The following is a 24,274-nucleotide window of genomic DNA, read 5'->3' as shown; positions in this document are numbered from 1 at the left end:
AAATTTACATTTCATGTATGTTCAGATAACCATGGGATAAATTGCAACTGTTTGAAAATTAATATAACTTTAAACTCCATATTTGATTTACTTTAACAGGATTGTTTTAAAAAGGTGTCAATTATATCAATACTGCCTTAGTTAAGGCAGAAGTTTACATATGAAAATATTTTACATATGAAAACATTTTGTTTAAGATATTAGTCCTTAGGTAGGGTGGGGATAGTGAGGGGGAAGATATATCCTGTTTTGGAAAACAATTATACCCCTACTGATATAAATGTTAGATAACAGATCATACTTTCCCTTTCTAGACTAACTACTAACCTGTAGTTTGCACCTGATAGATTGGGTGAAAGACTAACAGAGTGCTATTTGTTAATTACACTGTGAATTAGTAAATATGGTAGATCAGTAGGCAGTGATGGTGGAGGGGAAAGCAGTGGTAATGGATAGCTCAAGGCTTCTTTTTATTTTAGTTGTGGAACTGAATGTGCTGTAGAATTTTTCTTTGTTTTTGATACTGTTTTTTATACTAGCTCTTATTCTGTTAAGTAGCTAATGGCTTTTAGTTGCTACTGTATTTGTTTTGGACATATGATATCTACACTATAGAGACTTGTTCTCTTGATCATGGTAACAGATTTGTTGCCAGTTTGTGCCTTTTGTATTTCCAGGAGTATTTTATCAGCAGCAACTTTTGTGATTTTGATTATTGTAAAACTGTATTTTATAGCTCTATTCGAGGGAATTTGTATTCCTACCAAGGGGATTTTACCACAGTAGGTGCACTTGAAAAGGTTCATTCTGGTTCATCAATAATCTGCATTGTACCAGCACCAGAATCTAGAATCTCTAGAACTGGAATCACTAGTCCTAGTGCAGGAACTATTTCTAGACGTGCACTTAAGACTTTGTCTACATTGGCAAGTGAATGATGCAACTTTTGTCATTCAGAGGTGTTAATTCTCCCTTCTGCCCCACTCCCGCCCCGAAAGACAAAAAGGTTTGTTGAGGGAAAGCACCGATGTGAATAGCTCTTTGGTGGCAGGAGCGCTCTCTTCTGCCGACAAACAACGGCTATGCTGTGCGCCTTTTAGCGGCATGGCTGTAGTGGCACAGCCATGTCGTTAAAAGCTGTGTAGTGTAGACATATGCAGCCATTTATTTAACTGAGATGGGAAAAGGGTTGAAATACGACTCTGCTGTTTAGCTTACTGTGGACTGGTGCTCTGATGCTGGGTCAGTCTCTGGCTCAGACACCAGCCTCTCCTATCCCTGTCACAAAGAGCTCAGCTACTTTAAATACCAGTGCCATGTTTGCATGATTGGTATCTTTAGGCCCGTACACGGACGTCTCTTCCACTTCTGAAGAACCTAAAGTAGAGAAGGATCTGGTACATCCATCCATCTGATGCAATGGTTAAGTATCTGATCGCTCACACCTTTATCCAGAGATGCTTCTGGCTGCATTCCTATTTAGCACCCAGACAGAGTGAGGAAGTCTCCTTCAAAGGTGAATGTCTGTTCAGCTCTAAAACACGTACTGCACATTGTATGTTTCTCAACCTCCTCCTTTTTTCAAGATTTGCCTGTACATATTACCATTCAACCTTTTCCTCTTCCTCATAGTTTCCTATCCATCTCAGTCCTGTGAGGTTCAGGAGTAAGGACCTGAGGTGGCTAAGGCTGCTGGGTCTTTTTGTAGCCACAGACACTAAATATTTAGTGCTAAATACTGTTAGTGCTAGTATAAATAGTATAAATACACTATTTAGTGCTATTAGGTGGTGCTTGTGCAAGGCCTGTAAGGGTCAGGTTTCCGGAAAGTTTTGGATGACTGTCATCTTGGTTGCCTTCAATGTGAATATGCAGAAATATCTTTCCGCCAACTCTCTGTTTGTCAATCTGGAAATAGCATGTACAATTTCAGTGAGAAAAACAAAGGCTCAAAGGTTAATGGAGAACAGAGGAAAAAAATATGATAGATAAATAGGAAGAGAGAATCTTAAATATGAGATCGCATTTTGCTCATCTCCTCCCATCCCCCATATACTTTCACAGGAACTAACACTGTTCAGTAATCTTTTGCAAAAGTGCTCCAAGTTTTGGGGCACTGAAATGGAATTCACTCATTTTGGCATGTGACAAGCAAGAATGTGACCTTTGCCCCATCATCTAAGAATGAATGTGCAGTGGCCTGCAATAAAAGATGTGGAGGCACCAGATTTTTAGATTTCCCAAGTATGAACGAGAGCTGGGGACTACGTTATATTTTTGGTTTGTTTTATGAATATAAAAGAAAAATGTAAATATTGTCAAAGGAAAAAGCTTTCAAAACTTTGCACCTGTGAGAAGCATTGTGAAGCTGGGACCTGAACGGTTGTCGTAGTTGTAGTAGTAGTAATAAAACAAACAAACAAGGAGCACTGGATCATCTTCTAGGGGACCAGAGGGTTTTTTTATTACTATTTTTTCCAGTCTTAAAAGAATATCTGATTCCATGAAGACCTACTGATGGTTCCAGTGGTTCTATTCTAGCTGTTTGTTTTTGAGGACCGTTAAGAAGTACAAGGCATTACAACTACCCCTAAGCAGTGTTAGGGCTTTAGCCACAATACATTTTGTTAAAACCAGTATACTTTTTTTTAAACATAATGTATTAAGGCTACAGCCCTATTAGGATACCAAGGGTAAAAGTCTTCAAACTGGAGACTACATAATTTAGGGAAAGGTTAATAGGATGTGGAATCTTTACACAGTAGGTCAACTATTCAAATCTAGCTCAGGTAGGTGGTGACTATAATTTATCATTATCTATTTGATGTTGAGGTGAGCTTGGCTATCTTGGTAAACTGCAAGGTAGCCTACTGGGAACTATCAATTTATTGTGGTGTTCTCCCTACAGAAAACGTACAGCTTTTCTCTCTCAAGCTCGTACCTAGCACCATTCATTCATGAGCATTAGATTGTGTGCCCTCACTCACATACTCTTGCACACTAATAGCAGTAGCAAAGTTTTAATTGTTAATGTCATGGTCCATAAAGTACAGAAGTTCAGCTTGTGTTTTCTGAGCTGATTTTCCTTACGAGGGAATTGTGTAGAAAGATAAGAATTCAATTTGTGCTAAAAAATGCCCTCTGTTTTACTTTTCCAACAGTAGACTATGATGATTGCTTTCTTCTGAGAACTGTTTGGAGTAACTAAACGTTCTATTCATAAAGCTTTGCGACGTCCTGTGATGTATTTAAATTGTTCTATTACTGAACATGTCTGCAATTTTTTTATATGTGATGTGCAGTAGCCATTATTTAACATACATAACCATGGCTAAAGTTAAAGTATATTCCTTGTTAATGAACAGTCTGCTTACAAATGTTTACATCTTTCATCAATGTCTTTCATCAATGTGCAAAGATACTGCACATTAGCCATGGGCAAATAGCCCAATGTTCTTATTTTTGAGGAATAATTGGACCTTCTGATTGCAAATATCACTGCTCTCCTTTATGTAGTAATTTATCTTCTCTCCCTTGCTCTGCTGGTGATCTGAAAGGCTACTAAACATCAGAAGGTTTGCTCTGGTTCACTGAAGGTGTTAGAGAAGTTGCTGGGAATTTCACTTGGTGTTGGGTGATAAACAGTCCATGCCAATTACTGAGCTTGACTAGTTTGAAGTTTTAATAAGAAAGTTTTAGGACTAAATATTACCACTTTAATTAAGCATAAAAAAGGGAGATAAAGTAGGATAGCATAATGATCAATTACCTAGTCTTGGGGCCTACGCTGTTTCTGTCATCCTCCGATCCATGCTGGTCTGACCTGGTGTAAGTTGCTCCACCCCGCTTTGTTAAACTCACATCCTTTATACCTTGTCTCATAACATCACATAGATTATTAAAACTACCTCATTTATAAGCATTCTGTTCTAAATATATTTTCTGACACACTAATTCAGAATCTTTTTAACTGATGCATTTTTGCTTACCCCAATTAGAGTTTTAGGAGGATATCTCCTTATTTATCTTATTTTTAAGCCATTACTATTCTCTTCCTTACTCAGTCCGTCTGTTTTTTTTTTTCATTGTTTTCATGTGTTCTAGTGTTCCTGACAACAGTTGTCATATTCTTACTTATCTGCTTCTTGTGTCCTTGGAGTTACTGGTTGGCTAGTTCTGTTCGTTCAGTAACCAGCCACCCTACTGTGTTTTACTAGGAAAGTGTGCACCTCACTAGTAAATCACACATTTGTCTTGTTTGCTTCATCCTGTTATCTACACAGACTAAGAACCCACTGTAAATGAGACACCAACCAACTTTGACTTTTTACAGCCTTTGAAAGCTGTGTCAACAAGACCCCTAGGGAAAGCAGAAAAGTTCTTTTTTATTTTAAGTTTTCTTATAACAGTATTACATATACAATATCTACTTCTCTAATATCATTTAATATTTATTTATCTAATACAGTTCATTATAGACTTCTTTACACTTGAAGACCATGTAAAAGGGAGAGACACAAATCTATCCCCTCTCCTACATGATTGGAAAGCATGGATGGTCCTGAGCTAGTGTAAGCATGTCAAATGACCTAACAGTTTCCTGATGAGGAAGAGCCTGTTTGGGTCTTGATAGAGTTTAGCAAATAATATAACTCAATCTGCAATGCTCCTGAAAATAAGGCAGTCCCAGATATATGCTATTTTTTCTATGGAGACTAATGACTTTTCAATACAATATTTCTATTTTTCCTGAACGTTGTGAAATTAGACTTCCCTTTATCATAAGCCCTACACTGACGCAATGCGACTAGTAATTTTCCTAAAGAATTTACCATTGTATGATTCTGGTACCAGTTACCTGAAATGAGACCACTGAAAGCAGGAAATTGCAAAAATGTAATTAACTTGATGCTTAGTTTTTGCAATATATTAAGCAGATAACTCTGGAGGAGAAGCCTTCAATAACGTAAGTGCCAGCCCTGAATGAATAAGTCAAATGTTTAACCAAAAATATCACTTCTCACTTTCTAGTTATATCTTGGTATCTGAATATCTTTCAGGACTAGTGCATGAGTACACTGACTTTTGGTGCATATTCCATCTTTAATCTTTTTTCCCCTAAATGTTTTCCATCCTTGCACTTTAGCTCTCCATGAATACGGGAAATGTCTACCTAGTTTACAAAGAAAATTTCTTAAATTAAAATGGGAAATATGCTGCTTTCCTTTTCCGTTAGGTGTTAGCAACTTAGCTTTAACTGGAGGTAGACAATTACTGAACTATCCAACTCTTGTCTTCATAAATTCTATTCTATTCAGTATAGGCTTTTATACAGTGCTCATCATCACTGTCGTATCTGAGTGCCTTCCAGTAATGGCACTACACCTGTCAAGGTTCCTTCCCCACTCTGAACTCTAGGGCACAGATGTGGGGATCTGCATGAAAGACCCCCTAAGCTTATTCTTACCAGCTTAGGTTAAAATCTTCCCCAAGGTACAAACTTTGCCTTGTCCTTGAACTCTATGCTGCCACTACCAAGCGTGTTAAACAAAGAACAGGGAAAGAGCCCACTTGGAGACGCCTTCCCCCAAAATATCCCCCCAAGCCCTACACCCTCTTTCCGGGGGAAGGCTTGATAAAAATCCTCACCAATTTGTACAGATGAACACAGACCCAAACCCTTGGATCTTAAGAACAATGAAAAAATCAATCAGGTTCTTAAAAGAATTTTAATTAAAGAAAGTGCAAAATGTTACACTAATAAAAATGATACCAACAGGATCTTGTAAGAGGGACAAGGCAAATTGCCACATTTATTGTAAATACAACAAAATATTCCTATATGCAATGTCTATATAGATCCGTTCACACACAGGTTCTACAAAAAGGTTGTTATAGTTACCGGCCTAGACGTTGCTCATGCCAAGTCACTGGCCAGGTGGAGTGGAGCCGAGTCGTTGTCAGATGCGCACCCGATGCTCCTGGAGGGTGGTAGTAGAACCAGACTCTAAGAACACAGTCCCTGGACCCAATTTTTATAGGTCTCTGGTTCAATACAAGTCTATGGAAGTTGCTTCATCATGCTGAATTTACAATTGAGATGACCATCCATCAGCAGGTGGTACATCCATGATAGCTAGGTGTTATCTTCTCGTTCTTCCTTGATGCGTTTTGGGTGGATTCCGGTTCACCCTCCGGGGGTCATCTGGTTATTTCCACTTTGCATATTCTTTGGCCCATCAATACCAAGGTTGAAACTCTGAGGATTAGGCTGGTACCATTTACTAACCAATTATTTCCCTGCTTCAGGCTCTCAATTCCATGCACTCAGCATTCATTCTTTTATTTAACAACACAATCTATGACTCTTGATTCATTTAACAAGTTTTATCCCACTATCTATTTTTCCCTCTTTGGATACCAAGATTTACATAGGCATGACAAGGGGCCCCCACGGGGGAAGAGCATCAGGTTGTTGTTTCAAGAACAGCATTGTTTTCTCAAAGTTCTTATCGCTTTCCAGCACAGATGCTTTGTCCTGTACCGGCCTGAAATAATTAGCACTTTGGCCTTGCATTTGTTACAGAGTGAAATTCAACAGCAATGAACTGATGATCATACCTTTTTACAATACCTATAAACTCTTTTGTCTATCTTTATTTCTACTACTACATAATTATAATTCTATCATACTTATATAACTTTGAGGGTGACCCCACAAAAAGAATCACCTCTTTAAAATCAGGATGGTAAACAGCTTACAGGGTAATCAGATTCAAAACATAAAGAATCGCTCTAGGCAAAACCTTAAGTTACAAAAAGACACAAAAACAGGAATATACATTCCATTCAGCACAACTTACTTTACCAACCATTAAACAAAAGGAAATCTAATGCATTTCTAGCTAGATTACTTACTAACTTAACAGGAGTTGTAAGTCTGCATTCCTGATCTGTTCCCGGCAAAAGCATCAGACAGACAGACCCTTTCTTCTCCCCCCTCCAGATTTGAAAGTATCTTGTCCCCTCATTAGTCATTTTGGGTCGGTGCCAGCGAGGTTATCTTAGCTTCTTAACCCTTTACAGGTGAAAGGGTTTTGCCTCTGGCCAGGAGGGATTTTATAGCACTGTATACAGAAAGGTGGTTACCCTTCCCTTTATTTTTACGACAACACCTCTGTCAAATGTTTGTTCTATCATCCCTGCCTCAGAGAGAGAAACTCGTGGAGTGCAGTACCGTATGCTGGTAGGTTTTTTTAAAAATATAAATGTACCTGTAGCTCTTTGTTTTTACATTGGAGAAGGTAAGGTGAAATGCACCTCAAAGAAATGCACCTCAGACTTTGAGTGGAAGGTAGTATGGTTTTTGATGGTCCTTCATTCTTGGGGGAGTTCATTACGCAGTCTTGGATCAGCCTGGAGAAGGGTCTGTCTCACACACAGATGGGCTTTACTTTTGTTGTTGAGAATTTCATTGTGCCAGAGGAGCGTAGTTGTTGACCAGAGTCTTCATCTCGGAGCTTTAGATGGTCTTTTAGATATCCTGGGACCAGGTTATGGAGCACTTTGAAAATAAGGACTGAGACCTTGAACTTGATTCAGACTTCCATGGGAAGTCAGTGTAAAGGGCAGTGGACAGGTTTCATGTGTTTGTGGTAGCCTGTGTTTCTGAGGAGATGAGCTGCAGCATTCTGAATTAGTTGAGGCTTCATGCCCAGGTATAATGCATGGCTGTAACCCATCTGAGAGGTAACATGCATTAACTGAGGCCAGGTCTTTGTCTGATATACAGATGTATATCTTCATGATCAGTCCGCTTACAGATTCTTAAACATAGGCCACATCTGTTTAGTATGATATAAGCAATTTTTTCCTCATTGCCCATGTGATCTTCCTTTCTGAATCTGGTGACATCCTTTTCTTTCCCTTATTCTTGTTTTTACATCTGTTCATATTTTTTGCTGCACTCTTAGATATGCTGTAAGTATAGACATGTAAGAGCTGGAAGGGACTTTGAAAGGTATCATGTCTGGCACCTGTGCTGAGGTAGGAAAGAGTAAACCTACACCATCCCTGACAGGTTTTTGTCCAACCTGTTCTTTAAAACCTGAGTGATAGAGATGGGGAAGGGAGAAATTCCACAACCTTCCTTGGGAACCTATTCCAGTGCTTAACTATCCTTATAGTTAGAAAGGTTTTCCTAATAGCTGACCTAAATCTCCCTTGCTGCAGATTGAGCCCATTACTTTTCCATGTCCATGGAAGATAGACTTGATCAATCGATCACATCCTAACAGACCTTAACCTATTTGAAGACTGTTATCAAGTCCTCCATTAGTCAGCTTTTCTTACGACTGAACATGCCCAGTTTTTTATCTTTCTTCGTAGATCAGGTTTTCAAAACCTTTGATCATTTTTGTTGCTCTTATCTGGAAACTCTCTCCAATTTGTCCATGTCTTTCCTAAAGTGTGGCACCCAGAGTTGGACACAGTACTCCAGCTGAGGCCTCATCAGTGCTGAGTAAAACAGGACAATTATCTCCTGTGTCTTACATACAACACTCCTGTTAATACACCCCAGAATGCTATTAGTTTTTTTTTTGTAACTGCATAACATCGTTGACTCGTATTCAGTTTGTGATCCACTAGAACCCCCAGATCCTTTTCAGCAGGACTATTACCTAGCCAGTTATTCCCCATTTTATATTTGTGCGTTCAGTTCTTTGTACTTTGTACTTGCTTTTACTGAATTTCATATTGTTGATTTCAGGCCAATTCTCCAATTTGTCAAGATGGTTTTGAATGTTAATCCTGCCCGTGAAAGTGATTTGCAACCCCTGCCACTTTGGTGTCATCCGCAGATTTTATAAGCAGAGTCTCCACTCCATTATCCAATACATTAATGAAAATAATGAACAGTTCTGGACTCAGGAACTGATCCCTTTGGGACCCCACTAAATGCTCCCTCCCAGCTGGATAGTGAACCATTGATAAATATTCTTGGGGTATGGTCTTTCAACCAGTTGGGTACCTACGTTACAGTAATTTCATCTAGACCATATTTCCCTAGTTTATGACAATGTCCTAACGTGTCTCTTGCCTTTTGTTTTATTATTTCTCAGTCCTCTCCAAGTCAGAGAGCCTTCTAAGTGGGGCATTTCACATCTCTATAGCAACTGGATGCAGAACAGATCTTGGCTCTGAACCTGGGTTAAGGACAGCCCCTCAGGAAGAGCTCTTCAAGAGTCTGTGGCTCCAAATGGCAAAAATAGCAGATTCCCTTTTTAGCAGAGCTTTCACAGGAGTTGTAGAAGATTTTTAGTTAAAAACCTGTTTATTCCTTGGCTTCCACACTTTTCTTAATCTTTTTTTAAAGTTAAAAAATGCTTTCTTAGAAGGGTTTGGAGGACAGACCTCTCCCTCCCCACTGAGTCATGGCAGACAGACAATGACCACAGCCAGTGTGTGGGAAGAGACATGAGGAGACTGTTTTGCAGGCCTCTGGAAGACTGAGACCATGCCAGAATCAGTGGCATGGAGCCAAGGATAAGATTTTCAAAGCCCCCTGCCTCTCCTGTGGACATGGGACTCCTATTCCCACAACTTGCAAAGGAAGCAGGAACCAAATATGAGATCCTTGAATCTCAGAGGAAGGCATGACTCCCCTGTTGCACCCAAGGAAACAATTGCCTACCCAGATGTAGGCAGGTTCTGTCAAGATGGTTGAAAAGGTTGCAAAGCATCCCTCTTTCCCACAGGCTGTTTTTACGTGCAAGTCCTCAGCTACCATGAAACTTGCTAGCTCCTGTGACCTTTCTGATATCATTTGGCCCCAGTGGCTCTGGCTTAGTCTCCTCCAGGTTTGTCAGTCCCCACCGAGGCCATATCCAGCAGCAGAGACCGTGGGATGAAATAATTTGGATCCCCTTCCCCGGGGGAAGGGTTTACCACCTCTTCTTATTTTCCTCAGGGAGCTATATGCCTGCAGACTGTCCTTTCATTTTCCCTGGTAATGCTTTCTCTCCCATACAGAACCCCTCTCCATTTCCCTCAGGTGGCTTGGCTCAAGGACTCATGACTTGTATTGCTCACAATCCGCTCTTAAAGAGAAAGCACAAAGTCTTAAAAATTTTTTTATGAGAGTCTCCCCTCTAGATCTTCTAAAGTTGAAGCGTTGAGTGTCATACTTCATTTTTATCTGTGCTTCCTGGAATAGGGGGAATGCTGAGCTCGCAGGTGCTCATTTTTAAAAATGAAACAAAAATACAAACCAACCAAAAAAACCAAACAAACCCACCACCTTGCAAAGTCCATTTAAAAGCCATGTAATTCTTCCTCCTCTGATTTGAGTGTGCGAATAAAGTGGAAGGAGAATTCCTAGGCAGAGGTACTTGTACTTAAGGTACTTGCTCTGTCTAATGTTAAGTTGGCTGCAGCCTCCTCAGTAGGGGCATAGTAATACCAGCTGAGGGAATTATTACATTCTTTATTATCCTCTTTATAAAAACCTCTTCAAATACATTAAAAGGTTGCTATAAAGAGGATTGGTGTATACATTGTTCTTCTCCTTAAACAAGAAGTAGTGGGCTTAAATTGAAGCAAGGGAGACTTAAGTTAGTCATTGGGAAAAACCTCCTACCTGTAAGAGTAGTTAAGCATTGGAACAAATTACTTAGGGAGGATGTGGAATCTGTCATTGGAGGTTTCAAGAACAGATTAGACAAGCACTTTTCAGGGATAATACTTAGTCCTGCCTCAGTGCTGGGGACTTGAGTTGATGACCTACTGAGGTCACTTCTAGTCCTACATTTCTATGAATCTGGGAGCTCATGTTCAGCTGACTATCCACCATGATCCCCAAATCTTTTTCAGAGTCACAGTTTATCAGGATAGGGTACCCCCTCATGTAATCCTAGATGTATACATTGGAATTTATCAGTAATAAAACTAAGTCAGCCCCCCCTTTTATTTATAATATATATATCAAGTTAGTCTGACAGGATTTATTTTCCATAAACCCATGTAGATTAGCATTAATTATTCATAGATTCATAGATATTTAGGTCAGAAGGGACCATTATGATCATCTAGTCTGACCTCCTGCACAACGCAGGCCACAGAATTTCACCCACCACTCCTACAAAAAAAAACCTCACACCTATATCTGTGCTATTGAAGTCCTCAAATTGTAGTTTAAAGACCTCAAGGAATTTGCCCTCCTTTAATTCTTTGACTCCCGTATCAGCCTCTTCATTATCTTGCCTGATCAATGTCAAACTGATAAGTGTATAATTACTCTGGTCATCCCATTAACGCTTTTTAAATATTGGCACATGTCAAGGTTCCTCCCCCACTCTGAACTCTAGGATACAGATGTGGGGACCTGCATGAAAACCTCCTAAGCTTATTTTTACCAGCTTAGGTTTAAACTTCCCCAAGGTACAAATTAATTTTATCCTTTGTCCTTGGAATATCCACTGCCACCACCAAACTCTAACTGGGTTTACTGGGAAACGTGGTTTGGACACGTCTTCCCCCCCCAAAATCCTCCCAACCCTTGCACCCCACTTCCTGGGAAAGGTTTCGTAAAAATCCTCACCAATTTGCATAGGTGACCACAGACCCAAACCTTTGGATCTGAGAACAATGAAAAATCATTCAGTTTTCTTACAAGAAGACTTTTAATAGAAATAGAAATAAAGGAATCACCTCTGTAAAATCAGGATGGTAGATACCTTACAGGGTAATTAGATTCAAAACATGGAGAATCCCTCTAGGCAAAACCTTAAGTTACAGAAAAGACACACAGACAGGAATAGTCATTCTATTCAGCACAGTTCCTTTCTCAGCCATTTAAAGAAATCATAATCTAACACATACCTAGCTAGATTACTTACTAAAAGTTCTAAGACTCCATTCCTGTTCTATCCCCGACAAGAGCAGCATACAGACAGACACAGACCCTTTGTTCCTCTCCCTCGTCCCAGCTTTTGAAAGTATCTTGTCTCCTCATTGGTCATTTTGGTCAGGTGCCAGCGAGGTTACCTTTAGCTTCTTAACCCTTTACAGGTGAGAGGATTTTTCCTCTGGCCAGGAGGGATTTTAAAGGGGTTTACCCTTCCCTTTATATTTGACAGCACAACCTTACCTTTTTTTCTGTGTCTTCTGGAACGTCCCCATGTTCCAAGATTTATTGAAAGTCAACATTAATGGTCCAGCAAGCTCCTCAGCTGGCTTTCTTAAATCTATTGCATGCAAGTTTGTGCAATATTATTGATAATTCTACCATTTCCATTTAGTAATGGACCAGTACCATTGTCAGGATTGTTTTTGTTCCTAATATGTTTTTAAAAAATCCATCTTATTGTCCTTAACCTTTTTGTTGCAGATTTCTCCTTGTGTCCCTTTGCTTCCCTTATCAACTTTCTACAATTCCTACTTTCTGATTTGAATTCACTACTATCAACTTTGACTTTCTTCAATTTGGTATATATTATTTTTATTTTATTTTTTATAGCTGCCTTCACTTCCCTCTAAATTATGGCATTTTTTAACCAATATGTCCTCCTCTCTCAATTCTAGGGTTGTTGCTTTTTGGTCTTCTAGAAGGTGTTCCTAAACAATTCCCAATTATCATTAACACTGGGAGAAAAGAGATTCAAACATGATGGAGGAGGAGGTGGTCCTCTTATTTCAGAAATGTGCTATAAGTCTATTCCCATCTTAGCCACTGTGTGTAAAGATGCTAAAGAAAAACATGAAGGAATAGGCCACAGTAATTATAATAATGTATTAATAAACCCTGATGTCATGGTTCTCAGATTTGATTTAGCTGTAACTGGAACCTCTTTTCAAACTCCCAACAAACACACAAAACTAGGTCCTATCCTGAATCAATATCCAATGCTGCCTAACCAGTCAGCTGGGAATCTGAAAGGAAGGAACTACGTTCCATGAATCTGGTGTCTTGGAGGAAATTCACAAATTATATCTATATAACATTTGAGGTTCAGATCTTGGTGTTTCGAGGGACACACATCAGGGGAAGGTCATATGGAGAAAAGAACATTTTAGTGTTTTTTTTTCCAAGGTGGTCTGACCTTGGGGGCTCCCGGTCCGTATTTCTTGGAAAGAGAAGTCAGTAGCTGTAGGCATATTGCACTGTAAGAAACCCAGGAGAACTCTTATCAGTCTCACATAATAAATAACTGGAGACTACCACTCTGATCAGTCCTCTGGGAATATGCAGGTTCCTTTCAGGTCTTTAAGGCTGCTAGAGGGTCTTCCATCCACACTTCCTCAAACACTCTGGGGTTAACATCCTCACCCCTTCTCAGCAGTGTTTGGTAGAAGCATGTTATAGAACAGGATGCCCCAGTTCTTTTTCAATTCTGCATGAATGAATTGCATCCTCCCCCTCCCTATGGATGATAGACAGTCTTCACAGTGGGATGTAGAAAGCAGTAAGGCTGACATGGAAAGGACTGAGAGAAGGAAAATTATGCCCAGGGTTGTTTTATTAGCTATTGTTTGTCAAATAGTTTGAAAAGAAAGTGAGTGTTCCTGCAGGATTGGTGGAGAGTTGCAGAAGAGGGAATATTGGCATCTGTCCCGGTTTCATGTCAAGATTCTGCTGCAAGTGGCTTGAATTGTATAGCACTTTTTAATGGTATTTTCAGGGATGTTTCATGCCTGTTAATCAATTGAAAGGATTGTTAATAAATAATGTCTTTACAATAGCCTTTGTCCTCTTTTAGTATATTTTGATACTTTTTTGTTTTTGAGAGCACCAATTGCTTTTCAAGAATGGGGTGGGGTGGGCGGGGGGAAGGGAGTCAGTCAAAATGTAACTGTTGGTTTTATATTTGCTGAAATGTGTCAGATAGATAAATCCAGAAAGGAGAAACAAAAATGTCACCCACCCACATCAACCAGGTGGGAGAAATAGATGGGGCTGGTGGTGAAAGGGGGTAGTCCCAGTAGCAAGGGAGGGAGACTCTTGCCAAGGGACATTAAGTAGCTCCTCTTCTTGGGAGTCTCTGGCATCCATTGTCTAGCTCGTAGAGAGAGGTGCTGATTAGCCAGCATTCTTCAGCTTGCAGGATTTAGCCTAGTACAGGGGCCATGTGGAGCCTCTTTTGGCTCTGTTCCAGCAGATCACTCTACCCACCTGAACCAGGAATGGGAATCTGGCCTGACAGATGCTGCAGGTCTGACTGATTGCCTGTTGAGGGAGTCAGGAAGGATTTTTTTCTCCCATGGGCCAATTGGCAGAGCATAGGGAGTTATTTTATCTGCCTTGCCGTGCCTTCAAGCCACAGTGAATTGAGCAGGAACATGCTTTCCTTATGATCTGGTTAGCTGCTTTTTGCCTTTTTTAGACACTTTCGTTAAGGCCATCTGATTATCAAATCACTTAAGAACATAAAAACATCCATACTGGGTCAGACCAAAAGTCTATCTAGCCGAATGTCCTCTCTTCCAACAGTGGCTAATGCCAGGTGCCCCAGAGGGAATGAGCACAACAGGTAATCATCAAGTGATCCATACCCAGTCGCTCATTCTCAACTTCTGGCAAACAGGGGTTAGGGACACCATCCCTGCCCATCCTGTCTAATAGCCATTGATTGACCTATCCTCCATGAACTTATCTAGGTTTTTTTGTTTTTGTTTTGTTTTTTTTTTGTTTAACCCTAAATGGATAGTTCATTTTGAATAGGATAAGCCATTTGGGAAATGCCCCAAAATATATTGGTTTCATCCTACAGTTAAACACTTATTTTAGAGAAACTTCTATTTGTAGGATCACCAGATCATGATGATCCTGACTCACCAAGGTACTTAAGCAGGTCCCTAACTTCTTAAGAATGTTAGTCGTCCCACTGAAGTCTATAAAGTTATGGCTAATATGGGTAGTGTATGTCATCTTCAGTATATGGGAATTTAGAGAATTGTGGAGGTGTCACTTTCAGTTTCAGTGAGATTGTCACTGTGAAAACACACATCCTCTAGGTGTCTGATGGAAAAACAATGCAATCTCAGACATGTTTCAGAACTGACCTCACCTTGCACCTGTATGTGCTCGGGGTATGTAGGAACAAGACAACCAAGAAAGAAAGAGGCTGTATCTTCATCTAATTTCATTCTTGGATCCAAAATCCTGAGAAATTAGCTTCTGGCATATACAACTTATCTGGGGACACTGTGGTTAGGAAGAATCCTAAGATAATTATCACCAACCTTCGCTATAGACGTGAACCATATGTGTGACCATTTATAGTTTTATACTATATTAAAGTTATGAAATAATGAGATTTAGTAAATTATATTTTCTTGCTGACTGAGTAGCATGTTGAATTTTATAGTATGTAGAATCTTCTTGGTGGAAGCAATATTTCTGAAAAGACTAGCATGTCAAAGTATTATAAAGATGATTGACACTACAAGTTTTAGGAACAATGAAATATTTGTTGAACTCCTACTTACTGAGCAAGTACCAAAAATCTTCATCTAATAACTAGTTAACATTTTTATTTTGTGTTTAGGGCACATAGGTCTTCTTGTAAAAATGTCCATTTTAAAATGGATTTTGTGTTTAAGTAAGGGTTGTTTTGGTGACAATTGGTTTGGAAAAGCAATAAAGGTATATTATATCAATGGAATATACTCTAGTAGGTTGGAACCACATATAGTTTACTCTAGGAAAAATAAGGTTTTTGGCTAACAAGTTAACTTTTTACAAGTTTTCTACTTCTGAGGTATGTTTTGGCACAAATGCCCTTCCTTAATTATTTACTGTAGTTGAAATTGCTGTGTTACTACTTACTGTAAAGAAAAGCATAGGTAATCTGCACTCGTTCAGTTGTATGATTGAGATGGTTGACTTGATATATTTTGGGTATTTTGCTGTTTCTCTGGATTAACGTTAGTGTTCCATGTTCTAGGGAAATAGTTGGGTGTTAGTGTTAACATACAAGTAGCTATCATAATTGCTTCCATTTGTCTGCTTTTTCAGAATAGAGCATTTTCTTAATTATAATCCATTCTGTTTTTTCAGCACCTTAGTAATAAAAATATTATCTGAATCCAACCAAATTTTCAATTAAATGTATTACAATAAAGTGGAGATTCATAAAAAGAAAATACCAGTTAGTTTACCATGTCATTTATTCCTTCAGGTGTAAAGCAGTGTGTACAGAAAAAAATAAATAAAAATGCTAGTAGTAATATGTTTTGTGTTGCTTTTATGAGCACTTTCATCAAACATTTTTTCTGCTTTTATAATGATTACATTAGCAAATATCAAATTAGCAAACAAAATTTCAGATATGCAGATTGAGAATGTCTTCCTTTCCCATCGCCAAAAGTCAACTGTATTTAATATACATTGTATATGAATGAAAGCAACAGCAAATAAGGTAACTCACATGTTCATGTTTGCAGAACGCAAAGTATCTTATTTCTCATTTTTAAAAAAAATCTGACAGTCAGTGGACTGTCCATAAAATGGTGTAAATATTTTAGGCATTTCAGAAAAGAGGATTTTTTAAACTTTTTATTTATTTATTTTTGTCAGTACTGTGTCTTATCATAGCTAACAAAATGCATCAGATACAGAAAATAAATGATGGAAGTTAATTTTTTAAATAATTTACCTTTGAAGACCATAGAAATAAAAGAAAGAAAAATGAAAAAAAAATGCCTTGAACACACACCATTTTGTTAGTGTGTGTGTGTGTGTGTGTGTGTGTGTGTGTGTGTATTATGTAAAATATATACACATAAATATACCATATAGCCCCACAGCAATTTTAAATTGGAAAAGACTGATTTTTAGCTCTTAGATTTTTAGCACCTTATTCAGATTTTTCTTTTAATGTAACATTCCCTACAAAATTACTTTTGACTTCTGGAACTTTCCTAATATGCTAGGCTCTAGCTCCACACAGCTGAACCTATTTGAAGTTAATGTGGCACAGCACAAAGGTCCACCCATGTATGTCTGATCGGAGACTTATTGAATAAACTGTAAGATGCAACACTAAGGATGAAATTCTGGCCTCACTGAACTCATTGGCAAAACTCCCCTTGACTTCAGCGGTCCAAGTTTTCTGTTGAAGAATTGAAGGGAAACTAAGTTGCAGTCTCACCAGCCTGATATGTTACAAGTTAATCACAGAAATGATGTACTTAAAGTTTGTTATATGTATTCCTCTGTTCAGCTGATTCATTGATCATCATGTACATTGAGTACTCCTTCAACTTTTATAATTAACATTATATAGACCAAGGCTCTCAACACATGGCCCGTGGGGTTATTTTCGGCAGCTGGCCAAGCTCCCCTCCCCCCAGCGTGCTGTGTCCCCACTCCTCTGCCTACCTCCATGCGCTGAGCACTTTCCAGGGGGGAGGAGCAGGGAGCTGTGCGCTCAAGGGAGGAAGCGGAGAAGAGGCGGGGCCGGGCGGGGATTTGGGGAAGGGGTTGGAATAGGGGCAGTGAGGGGGCGGAGTTGGAGTGGGGACTTTGGGGAAGAGTTTGGATTGGAGTGGGGAAGGGGTGGGAAGAGGCAGGGAGGGGCGGGGCCTCATGGAAGGGGTGGAGTGGGGGCGGAGCAGTGGTGGGGGGGTGTCAGTGATGCGGCCCTCGGGCCAATGTACTAGTCCTCGTGGTGATTCGAGTTTGAGATCCCTGATATAGACAGAAAATAGAGAATCCACACTTTCATAAGGAGGAATACAACCAGAAAAACAAGTATCATTTATCATTTCTGTTCAGCTTTCATACGCTTTTATAACTTTGTTTTATTTTCTCTCATTTTATATTGCTGTATTTTTTTTCAAGAATGGAACAAAGGCAGGCAAACAAAAGTATACTACAGTGCAGAGACTGTTAACTTGTACAACAGTCACAGCCATCAACATTAGGGTAGAGGAGTGCTTCCCACTTTAAGGTTCTGTTCTTTTTTTTTTTTCCCTTTCCAAGGTTGGCGTGGCTCAGCATAGGATCATGAACTCAGTGTATATGATACAAATGTATTGTAAAAATAAGTTTTATTAACACCATGCATGAAAGATCTGTTTTATACTACGACCGCGCTTTTGCATCTATGTGAAACCAAATTTTAGTGTATTTTTCACTATTTCCTCACCTATGCAAATATATTTTCTCCCTTAAAGCTGTATTTGATAACTCTTTAACTTATCATGAACATATGGACAGTTGTAATGTACATTTTGCCTCTGAGATTTCAGTACCCATTGCTTGGTGTTTGCTAGAGGATCTCAGCACAGAAACTTCTGGGTAAAGGCATGTCTCTTTATTTCCAGTGTTATGAAAAGATCTGACCAAGCTTTTGTAGTTTTTGTTTATTAAAAAAGGGGAGGGGGAAATAGAGTTGCTGGTTGGTAATTTATCCAATGGTTAATTAATCATAGTAAATAAACTTTATGTAGACGTTCTGATGTCCAGTAAAATCTATTTGAGATTATTCTAGAAAAGGCATAAAGTAGAATTGAATATATTTGAGATTCCATCAGTTTTCCCAGTCTTCATCTTGTATCTCTAGTGTCAGTGGGTACATCAAAGAATTAAGCTATTGGTATGTATTGTTGTTGTGGTTAGATGTTTGGCTGCATGTGTGTGTTTCCTCTCTGTGCTGCCCCAGCCCAGGGCAAACAGCTGGTATGGCAGACCTTGAGTGAACCGCCCAATTACCACAAGATTCATTAAGGTACAAAGGCACCTAGCCAGGTTTATTGCTGACAAAGCACGGTACTAGTATTCCGCAGACTTTACCGGACCGCTAATACATGTATGCCTGTAACAATGCAGCTGAGTGAATGGCAGAACTTTCTGTTTCTCCCTAGGCCAAAGAAAAATACTTCCTCTGAAATACATCTTTATACCCTGATACAAACAAGTTAGTACTGCCTCTCTAACATAGTTAGTTACTGCCCCCTAATGTGGCTAATTATTACCCATTACCTTGTACATGATGGTTTAATTAAAACATTTTTATTGTATACTATCATCCTGACCTTATCTTTTTAGGAAGGGTCAATGTGTTTCTTTTATTCTTGGGGAACGTTTTTGTACCATCCTCGATATTGGGATGTTCTGGTACCACTTAATATCAGGATGTTTGTGTGAGTTCTCTGTGGCTAGCACTTCTTAGAAATGTGTATTTTTGCAATATCAGCCTTGTTCTTGCCAAATTCTGTAAGCAGGTTCTGCCTCACCAGACCTATGATACAGGGCTTATGTCTCAGGCTCTCTTCCTACTACAGTTGCAAATTTTTTATTTATTACTAAACATCTTAAAGTTTTACAATAAAGATGTTTGAATATTAGTTTTTATTCTCATGCACATAGGCAAATACAAAAATGATTTAATCAGGAGTCAGTCTTAATGGTTAGGCTGATTATTTGTTAAATGGAAATGGAGCGCTTGAGAGTATTGAGTGATTGGTATATTCTTGGAGGAAAATCTCTATGTACAACTCCTATATAATTTGGAAATGTTTGTTATAGACTACTTTTCTATTCATGATAACTTGAGAACTTAGCTTTTGACAAGTTCAGTATTAATGTAACATTCTGGTTTATTTTATTCAATAAGCTTGTTTGTTAACATTATAGAAACATATTTTAGATTCACATCATAATTACTGTAACCTGTTATAAGCAGAAGTAAAACCTGCACATGGCTATTGTATTTTCTTGCTTTTCATAATAGTATACATCATCTGTTTCAGTTAATGCTTGACATGGCATGTGAATTGTATTGTATGCTTGCTTTCTATTCCAAGCAAGCAGTGTGTTCTGTTTTGATAACTATAACTTTTTTTTTTTTTATTGCTTGCCCCTTGCAGGAAGTAGAGGTTTGTATATATATCTTCTGCATTTTGCATTCCTTTTTTGTATGTATGCATTGATTTCTTATGTCATGTTAAATGTAGGCTGTTTTTCCCCTTCCAGGATGATTATTTCCGCACATGGAGTCCGGGTAAACCATTTGATCAAGGTAAGAAATTATCCTATTAAAAATGTATTACCATTGTAAATGCTTTAAAATGTATAATATTCCTTTTTAAAAATAATAACTCTAAACCTTTATGAAATTGTGAAGTCTTTTTGGTGTTACTCTGGTAGATTTAAAACAGGACCACAATGGGAAAGGTAGCATTCCAATTATTATATCCACAATTTATTGTAACTAATTATTTATTAGGAGAAAATATGGAGAACATGCTGGAGAAAATAATGGGAGGGCAATAGTAACCTATGTAAGGTTGTTTAACACTTCCCATTATAAATATTTGTCAAGGGTTTTTTTTGTTTTTTTTATTATAAATTTTATAGAGGTCAAACACTTCCATGATTTCATAGAATCATAGAATATCAGGGACCTCAGGAGGTCATCTAGTCCAACCCCCTGCTCAAAGCAGGACAAATCCCAACTAAATCATCCCAGCCAGGGCTTTGCCAAGCCTGACCTTAAAAACCACAAAGGAAGGAGATTCTACCGCCTCCCTAGGTAACACATTCCAGTGTTTCACCACCTTCCTAGTGAAAAAGTTTTTCCTAATATCCAACCTAAACCTCCCCCATGGCAACTTGACAGAACAAGGAGTAACGGTCTCAACTGCTACCACCGAGAACAGTCTAGATTCATCCTCTTTGGAACCGCCTTTCAGGTAGTTGAAAGCAGCTATCAAATCCCCCCTCATTCTTCTCTTCTGCAGACTACATAATCCCAGTTCCCTCAGCCTCTCCTCATAAGTCATGTATTCCAGTCCCCTAATCATTTTTGTTGCCCTCCACTGGACATTTTCCCATTTTTTCACATCCTTCTTGTAGTGTGGGTCCCAAAACTGGACACAGTCCTCCAGATGAGGCCTCACCAATGTTGAATAGAGGGGAACAATTATGTCCCTCGATCTGCTGGCAATGCCCGTACTTATACAGCCCAAAATGCCGTTTGCCTTCTTGGCAACAAGGGCACACTGTTGACTCATATCCAGCACCTCATCCACTGTAACCCCTAGGTCCTTTTCTGCAGAACTGCTGCCTAGCCATGCGGTCCTTAGTCTGTAGTGATGCATGGGATTCTTCTGTCCTAAGTGCAGGACTCTGCACTTGTCTTTGTTGAACCTCATCAGATTTCTTTTGGCCCAATCCCCTAATTTGTCTAGTTCCCTCTGTATCCTATCCTTACCCTCCAGCATATCTACCACTCCTTCCAGTTTTTCATCTGCAAACTTGCTGAGGGTGGAATCCACATCCTCCTCCAGATCATTAATAAAGATATTGAACAAAACCGGCCCCAGGACCGACCCTTGGGGCACTCTGCAGAGGAACTTGGAAGGAGGACGGGTCTAGAGTTAGATGCTTTAGCTGTCCTTGTAAAAAATCCATTCAGATTTTGCTGAGTTATAAACAATTGAGAATCAATATTTGTAGTCTTAATTATGCTCAGTAGATCTTGCCAGAGGTTTGCTGCTGAATATTTTGGACACTCCACCTGCACTGAGCATGCTCCACAGCATCTCTCGGCAATCATGGTGAGAAAGCCAAATGGAACCTTAGGGGCAACCACTGTGAGTCGGGTTTATGAAGATTGCTGGATAAAAATGTTTTGGGAGCTATTTTGGCATTGTTCAGACTTGGGAAATCACTTCAAAAGTTGACAGTTGAGCCCTATTGATGCTTTCTGTTGTCAAAGGACTCTGACAAGCTTGTCTACTATATTGTAGTATAGAAAGCCTTTAATGTAGGGGAGTCCCTTCTTTAGTTTGCAAGAACAGTCCTTAGGTTGAGGGTGGCATGGATGGAGAGGAGTTGTAAAAATGCTTTAGTACAGTGATCGGTTTTTGAACATTTGAGTGAGATGCAGCAAACAAAACAGTCGAGCCATTTGACATTTTCAACCCTTAAACTTCTTGTATGAAAACAAGGACTAGACAACTGCATATTCCCTTGTCCATCTAATCCAGTTCTTGTATTTTGCTCCAAAGCATGCTAGGAGGAGAGTGAGAGCGACTATAACCTTGCTTTTTGAATTTCTAAAACAGAGCACTTTAGAGACTGAGACTTCTTTCCTGATAGCTACAATAGCATGTTCACAGTGAAGGGACTTTAATGAGAGTTACACACAAGAGGTGGATAGAAAGAGAGGAGACTTAGAGGGGAAGAGATGCTATGACAACGCGGAGGAATGTGCTTATTTTTTTTTTTTTAAAAATGCTTCTTCCTTAATGTGTGTGTGTGTGTGTTTTTGTTAGTTTTAAATGAAGTCTTTGTGATTAAAAATCATTTTGCAATTAAGAGAGTTGAAGTTGAGAGACAATCACATTAATTCTTTTCTAGGTGTCTGGCCAGTGGGTCTTGTTCACATACTCGGGAACTAACTGATTGTCATATTAGGGGTTGGGAAGGAATTTCCTCCCAGGTCAGATTGGCAGAGATCCTGGGATTTTTTGCATTCCTCTGAAGCATGGTGCATGGGTCGCTTGCAGATTTTAAATTTGTGTAAATTGTGGATTCTCTGTAACTTGAATTTTTTTAAATCATGATTTAAGGTCTTAAGTAACTCAGCCAATGGTTATGGGTGTATTGCAGGAGTGGGTGGGTGAAGTTCTGTGGCCACACTACTGCCAGAAGGGACCATCATGATCATCTAAAGTCTGAGTTTATGAGGTGGGTGGGATATGAGAAAGTTGCTATGGAATGTGGAATCTAGGTGAGGAAGAGAGCTATACACAATAATTGAGGTAGAATGGGGGCGGGGGGTATCGTAAAGAGTTTCTAGGAGAAAATACATTTCAGATTATTTGTATTATATGCACTTACATAAACAATAGACAAACATTGTTTAACTGATAGTTACAGTAACTGATTTTTTGATTAAATCCCAGTAGAAATTTGATCACTGTCTAATTTCTTTAGACAAATTAATGTTACATTTCATTTCTTAATTCTAAAACAAATTCCCCCAAACCATAGCAAGCTATTTTTAATATGCAGTATACATACAGTAAACTCAACAAGGAAAACTGAATTTTAACTGAGTAGGGGAAAACATCATTTCTAGATTCTGAAACTTTGCATGACAAGTTTCAGCTCACGGTGATAGAATCTGATTGAAATATAAATTCCAAAAATGATTTTGCATTAGAAATAATAAGAAAAACATTAAGTCACTAGTGAGTGCCCCTATAAAAACAACTGTTTGGTTTGTTTCATAATTATTTGTAGCAAACAATGCTACCTGATTTTAACAGATGAGAGAGTTGATTAGATCTGCAAGGTGCCAGACCACTTTAGAATGAAAGGGGCCTTCTGTCCATGAATGTTGTGCTACCTGTTGGGCAGCCGGAAGGAGATGGCTGCTGATTGGCTCCTTGCTCCCCATAATCATTATTTTAAACCCCTGCCTGGGGTTTCTCGAGCCTCTTTTTCTCCCATTTTAGCTGTGCAGGTCTTTAATAGTGACTGTATTACTTGTTGAAATTAGATACATATAGGGTGAAATCCTTGCCTGACTAAAATCAGTGCGCTTTGCAGCTGCCTGCTTATTAAGTGGTGCTTCTTAGTGTAAGCTTATATAAGCAGTACTCTGTAATCTGTGCTGGCTGCCTGTTGGTTTCTGGGTGGATTTAAGGTGGTGCTTTTAACCTATAAAATACTAAATGGCTTGAGACATGTCTGCTTGAGAGACCATCTCTGACATTGACACACTATCACAGTAGTGATAAATGAGGGCACTTGAGCTTGATCCCCTTACTGTAAAAGACAGAGGGCTGATAACCGAATGTGTTTTCTGTGAAATGTTTTCCTTCTCATCTTTGAAAATGGCTCCCCAACTTACTCCAAAATAGCCTGATGTCAAGGTTCCTTCTCCACTCTGAACTCTAGGGTACAGATGTGGGGACCTGCATGAAAGACCCCCAAGCTTATTCTTACCAGCTTCGGTTAAAAACTTCCCCAAGGTTCAAACTTTGCCTTGTCCTTGAACCGTATGCTGCCACCACCAAGTGTTTTAAACAAAGAACAGGGAAAGAGCCCACTTGGAGATGTCTTCCCCCAAAATATCCCCCCAAGCCCTACACCCCTTTCCTGGCTTGATAGGAATCCTCACCAATTTGTACAGGTGAACACAGACCCAAACCCTTGGATCTTAAGAACAATGAAAAAATCAATCAGGTTCTTAAAAGAAGAATTTTAATTAAAGAAAAGGTAAAAGAATCACCTCTGTAAAATCAGGATGGTAAA

General features: G+C 39.1%; 1 protein-coding gene across 1 annotated transcript in view; it reads left to right on the top strand.

Moving 5' to 3' along the window:
* Window positions 1–24,274, top strand: part of SPOCK3 (SPARC (osteonectin), cwcv and kazal like domains proteoglycan 3) — a 391,822-nt gene that overhangs the window by 124,921 nt on the left and 242,627 nt on the right. Inside the window, exons 3-4 of the mRNA XM_077814507.1 lie at window positions 19,873–19,881; window positions 19,979–20,024. Of these exons, the coding sequence (XP_077670633.1) occupies window positions 19,873–19,881; window positions 19,979–20,024 (55 nt within the window). The remainder of the gene's footprint in view (window positions 1–19,872; window positions 19,882–19,978; window positions 20,025–24,274) is intronic.

The sequence above is a fragment of the Eretmochelys imbricata genome, chromosome 4 (assembly GCF_965152235.1).
Source record: "Eretmochelys imbricata isolate rEreImb1 chromosome 4, rEreImb1.hap1, whole genome shotgun sequence".
Classification (NCBI taxonomy): domain Eukaryota; kingdom Metazoa; phylum Chordata; order Testudines; family Cheloniidae; genus Eretmochelys; species Eretmochelys imbricata.
Note: the sequence above shows the minus strand (reverse complement) of the source record. Positions and strands in the feature narration are given on the sequence as shown.